The sequence below is a fragment of the Quercus lobata genome, chromosome 6, assembly GCF_001633185.2.
Source record: "Quercus lobata isolate SW786 chromosome 6, ValleyOak3.0 Primary Assembly, whole genome shotgun sequence".
NCBI classification, from domain to species: Eukaryota; Viridiplantae; Streptophyta; class Magnoliopsida; order Fagales; family Fagaceae; genus Quercus; species Quercus lobata.
This window is the reverse complement of record NC_044909.1, coordinates 41,160,858-41,166,702: the sequence shown is the minus strand read 5'-3', so window position 1 is coordinate 41,166,702 and position 5,845 is coordinate 41,160,858. Positions and strand designations below refer to the sequence as shown.

At 36.5% G+C, this 5,845-nt stretch overlaps 1 protein-coding gene across 1 annotated transcript; it reads right to left on the bottom strand.

Moving 5' to 3' along the window:
* Window positions 1–1,309: 1,309 nt before the first annotated feature.
* LOC115993631 lies at window positions 1,310–2,859 on the bottom strand. Its single transcript, XM_031117577.1, has 3 exons — window positions 2,186–2,859; window positions 1,763–1,948; window positions 1,310–1,646 (listed from the first exon to the last, which is right to left on the bottom strand). The coding sequence occupies exons 1-3, from the start codon at window positions 2,678–2,680 to the stop codon at window positions 1,362–1,364; spliced, it is 966 nt and encodes a 321-aa protein (XP_030973437.1). The 5' UTR covers window positions 2,681–2,859; the 3' UTR covers window positions 1,310–1,361.
* Between the last annotated feature and the right edge of the window lie 2,986 nt (window positions 2,860–5,845).

The window sequence follows — 5,845 nt, the reverse complement described above, 5'->3', positions numbered from 1 at the left end:
GGTAATCTAGGATTTGGAGGGGGAGGGGGAGTCCTTTGAGATAGCTAAGGGAACTAGATTAATGGCTTTTCAATGCATATTGGTTTTGTCACAAATAATGCTGCAGAATTATGGGCAATTAGACAAGGTTTATTAATTGCCTGAGAATTTGGTTACAAATTTATAGACTAGCAAAATGATTATGAAATTGTGATATGTTGGCTAACATTAAATGGGTCATGACTCCGACTATGACTCCATTAATTTGTGATTTTATGGCCCTATTAAGTAGAGCGTGAACCGGCCTACCACATCACGTATTCCATGAAGTTAACAACATTGTAGATGGTCTGGCCAAAAGAGGAGTAATGCAAAGAAGCAAACTAGTGAAATATGCACAGTGTCCTACTTTTGTAAATAATCCCTATATATGGGATCTTTTGACAAAAAAAAAAAAAAAAACATTCCTAGAGAGAATTCCTTAACCTCCTTGAATGCTATATTCTGTCCAACGGCAACGATGACTAATGGACCAACTTTTGTAACTACTACTTAGTGTTAGGCAAAAATTAAAAAACCTGTTTATTTTACTATTCAGCTTATTTTTACTACTATTTATGGGTATTACTGTACTTTTTGGTATTATTCATAGGTCCTATTATACTATTTCAGCTAACTTTTACCTTTATCTACAGTACTTTCAGCAAAAAGTTTTCAATTTCAACAAAATAAGCAGATCCCAAACAGATCCTTAATCAAATAAAACATCCTTTCTTTCTACCCAAAAAAGAAAAAGAAAAAGAGGAACGTGTATGTGTTATGTGTATCCATTATAAAAGCAAGAAACAGTGGGCGAAAGAAAAACAGGTTTAACCCAAAAATAATAATAATAAATAGGGGATATCAGATACGGTTGCAATAATTGACTAACTAATACAATAGGAATTAAACATCCATGTTTCATGTTTGTAATTCTGGCATCATTATTACTACATGTTAATAAATGGCACCTAAAAATAATCCGAATTAAGTGTGACAGAGAAGAGTAGAAGACTACTGAACATTAATAAAGTTCAGGTGGGAAAAAATAAAAAAATAAATAAAACCACTGACCAAATCAAGATTTAGTATTCGCTACTCCCTGGATTTCATGGTCAGTCAGCTATATGATCGGATCCATGCAGTCAACTCCTGCCTGTAAGCCCCAAAAAAACTGCATTTGTTATTTGTTTTAGTCAATACTTCTAAAATTGTTTAACCCTTAAATTATTCGAAAAAAACAAAGAAAGAAAGAAATTAAAAAAAAAAAAAAAACAATATATTGCTCCCCTTCATATGTATATAATACATAATTATAATCAAAGAAATGCTATGATTAATCTCTACTTGTAAGTGCACTTGTTGTTCAGCGAAATTGCCACGTTCATCTTCTTGGGATCCATAATCACCGAACACTCAACCCTCTTGTTGAACTTTGGCTTGACCAGTGTACCCAAAACATAAGCTCTTGACCGAACTATGAAGTTCAATGTCACTGGCACTGGATCAATTGGTGCACCATTTTGGCTGCCCAAGCTAGATCCTCCTCCATACAGTGGGATATTGCTTCCTTTCAAAATGATTGCTATTGATCTCTGACTCTTTCTTGATTGATAAAATTCATCTATCTGAAAATTTTGAACCCAGATGACCACAATCAAACAAAATGTTCAACTAAAAAAAAGTAAGAAGAGAGATAAAATAATGGACATGAAAAGAACATGTCTTGGGATTGCTTGCATACGGTTCCAGAGGCTACTTTCAGTTGAGAATATGTGAGATCTAAAGGTGTTGATGTGACATGGACCCCGAAAAATGTGGCAGTGTTACGAAATGTGAGCTTCACTGTGGAATTCATGGACACCATCGCAGTGGCTACTCCTGATGCATCCGCACCAGCTTGAATCACAAACTGATCAAATAAAATGCTCTGCAATCACAAATAACCAACACCCACATCACCAGAAAATTTATAAAAAAAATCACAAAAAAACCAACACCCACATCATAAAAATGCAATTTCAATGTCTTATTAGTTTCTTTAAATTATCACTATATATAACCAAAAAAAAAAAAAAAAAAAAACTAAGAACTTGTAGCTCAACAAAGACCAATTGTTGTTTTAAATAGAGAGCTTCAAATCTACATATATACTTAAAAACTGTACCTTCATAGTGATGGTGGGTTTTTGAGGACGACTTGCACCCCACAAAATCAAAGAAAAGGAAGAGAAAAGCACCAAGAAGCCGACAACAAAAGCAAGACAGTAAAAACGACGGCGGAGGAAATGTTGGTTTCCATCCTCATCGTTCAATAGGCCTTCTTCTTCAATGGAATCAAACTGATCCTTCCACGGCTTCCAACCCTTCCTTTGCGAGTTGTTGTTGTTGTTCTTGCGTGAACCAGGCTTGAGGGAACCAGAGAAGCGAGTGGAGGAGGACTCACGGGAGTGAGGGCCAAGAGAAGAGTTGGAGTGAGAGTGAGGAGGAGAGCCCATAGGACTGAGCACTGGGCTCGAGTTGAAAGAGTTTGTGGTCTTTTCTCCATCGTGAGAGTCCCTAGATGGGCTCTGCACGTAGTACACAGGTCGCCGAGGAGACCTTGCTGGTGAGGATTGGCTCAAGCTACTCACCTCCGAGTCTGTCTTCACCAACACTGACATTGTTGTTGTTGTTGATGATTACGATGATATGGTGGTGGAGCTAATTAATGAGTACTAATGTGCAAAGCAAATTTGAGAGATTTAGATGGAGATGGAGGACTATATGACTGTTTGATGGATTTTTTTTTTTGGGTGTGAAAATGTTATAGAATCTCTGGAACGTACGACTTGGTAGTGCACGTTGGGTACATGGTTTCTTTATTGTTTACGAAGTCTTGTTTTGTGAAAGCAATTAATAAGGGAAGGTGGATCACTCGACATTGAGTGCAATGGCAGTTGTCTACTAGCTGATTTTGGTTTAATTATTGTCAACTTTCTCATTTCTTTTTCCTTCCTAATATGTACCAGTATTTATTTATGATCTAAGTGTAAGATAACATATAGTAGCTACTTATGATATCCATAATCATATTATAAATAAGATGTGAATAATTTTTGAAAGAGTGAAACTTCCGTTGAGTGCACTAGATGAGATATGGAAGCAACACATGATCATGTTTAGAGCATCAATAATGGGCCTATCAAATGTCAAATATAAAGTACATTTGGCATACAAGCCCAAAATACGCTCAACAATTGGATGGCTAAAACGGGGAGAGGCCAAATTTTTTGGCATAGCATTACAATACCATCTCATATGTGAGATGGTGCTGTAGCACTATGCCAAAACAATTTAGTGTCTTTTAATCCATTCAAGCCCCTCTCTTTCTTGCTACAGTACCAGGTTTTTGCTCTCTCATCCCCTCTCTCTCTCTCTCTCTCTCTCTCGCCGAATCACCAAGCCGCTGTCACCAAACTCTCTCTCTCTCTCTCTCGTCGAATCGCTGTCACCAAGCTCTCTCTTTCTCTCCGAATCACCAAACCGCTGTCACCAAGCCTTGCTTTTCTCTCCAAATCACCAAGCCGCTATCACCAAGCCTTTGCCGAATGTCGATTCACCCTCACCCATCTCCAAATCCCTTTTACTAATTCACTCATCTCATAAACCCAACACTCTAGATACCCATTTAACTTTTCACTCCATCACTCTCTCTTCAAATTGAGATTCTCAAGGGTTTGTGGGTTTGGATTAAAATTTTGTTTCCAAAATCTCAAACGAAGCTCCGTTGGTCTCTCAAATCAAATCAAAATCAAAATCGAAATCAAAGCAATTTACTTGGTGGGTTTTGATCCATTTGCGAGTTTTTGTGTTTGTGTTTCTTTTCTCTTTCTGGAAGAAAAAGGGGGATTCAGCTTGTGTTTGTATTTGGGTTTTGATCTAAGAATTGTTGTTGATGTTTGTAGAGGTGGGATTCAGCTTCATCACGAGGGGTTTTCGCTCTCTGTTGGATTAGCATCTTCAGAATGTTTGCTTAGGTTCAACTTCAATTACCAAAATCTCAATTTTATCAAAATCCCAATTTTATTAGATAATTGGTGTTCTTGTTTACTGATTTTTTCTTCAACAAATTAATATGTTGTATGCAAAGGTTCTATAAGTGGTTTTTGTTGTGTTCAACTCTATGGTTTTATTTGATTTCTATTTTTACATGTTGGCCATGTATGGGCTGTGTTTGCAAATATATTATGCAGAATATATTTTGGGTTATATTTGCTGCTGTATTTTATTAATATTTGGCTGTGTAAAGGGCTTGTATTTCTGTAACAAAAAATTAATGTTGTATATATAGTCGAAATAGATTGATTAGGAGCTGTCAACACATATTGTTTTGATTAGGAGTTGTCAACATATATTGTAGGATGTTGCTATACGTGAGAAGCTGCCACCAATCATAATATGTAAAGACTTTGAACTCTTGTAGATTTGGTTAAATTTGTATTTCTAATTGTAATAATCACTTATCACAAATACTTGAACTCTTGGACTTTGTGAGTTGGCTCTAACTGACTTCATACACTAATTGTTTTAAGTTCCTTATTTAAAAGGGATGGATACATAAGTAGAGATAACGCGATATGCTAATATCTCACAAATGGATGATCATTTTCTGGCACCATTTTTAAGTGGGTCTCAAAATACTTCAATGCCCATCCAAGAGTCTTGTCCGAAAGTTGAAATTGTCACCTCTAATCCAACAAAACGTGGTGGCAACTTCAATGTAGATGAGGACAACCTCCTCACCTCTGCATGGCTTAACATTAGCATGGATGCTATGCAAGGTACTGACCAAAGGGTGGAAAAATTTTGAGAGAAAATTTGGTAATACTTTTGCGAGAACAATACTTATGGAACCACACGTTTTGCTTCCTCCCTCTAAAGTCGATGGGGAAATATTAATAGGGAGACAAGTAGGTTTGCTTGGTTCATGGCTAAAATTAAAGCCCGAAATAAAAGTGGTGGGATTGACGAGAACAAGGTATAAATTATATTGCAATGGTGTCACAATATTAATTTCCGAATAGATTCAAGACACTAATTATTTATTTATTTAAAAAAAATTAGTTGAAAGATGCAAAGGATCTATATAAAGCTTCACCTGCTCCAACAATCGGCAAAAAAACAGTTTTTGCATATGAATATTGTTAGGTTGTGTTGAAGAACCAACCAAAGTGGAGTATGCCTAAGGAAAGATCAAAAGGGCTCCCTCAAACTCCAAGTTCAATTGATTAAGTTGGTAGTAATGATGATGACACAATGGAGGTAGAGAGACCAATTGGCAGAAAAGCTGAAAAGGCTAAGTGAAAGAGAACAGATGGTGATAAGGGTTTTGATGATTATTTGGTGAAAAAATTGCAATATCTTCAAGAATCACATGAACAAGATAGAGAGGCTCTTCGCATCAAAGCGGATAGGGTTTGAGTGGATGCGCAAAGGGCTGATATTGAAAAGGAAAAGCTTCGTCTTGAAACTATTAGGGAGGCGCAAAGAGCTGATATTGAAACCCAAAGGCTTCGTCTTGAAACCCAAAGGCTTCGTCTTGAAACTATTAGGGAGGAAGGAAGAATAATGACCATGGATACAAGTGGCATGAATGACAAAGAAAGACTTTATTTTGAAAATCTCAAGAATCAAATCCTTGCAAGGCAACAATCAGAGTAAATAGTTGGGTCAAGGCAACAATCAGAGTAAATAGTTGGGTTTGACCCAAGGAGATGATGTCTTGTCATAACTATATTTTGGTAGTAAATTATATATGGGTTGGGGTTTGGCATATGTAGATGATA

Excerpts from the sequence above, each read along its gene's own strand:
- LOC115993631 (XM_031117577.1), bottom strand. The coding sequence starts at position 2,680 with ATGTCAGTGTTGGTGAAGACAGACTCGGAGGTGAGTAGCTTGAGCCAA. Across the intron at positions 1,949-2,185 it reads AACCCACCATCACTATGAAG|AGCATTTTATTTGATCAGTT; the intron begins GTACAGTTTTTA and ends TTGTGATTGCAG. Across the intron at positions 1,647-1,762 it reads TGAAAGTAGCCTCTGGAACC|ATAGATGAATTTTATCAATC; the intron begins GTATGCAAGCAA and ends CAAAATTTTCAG.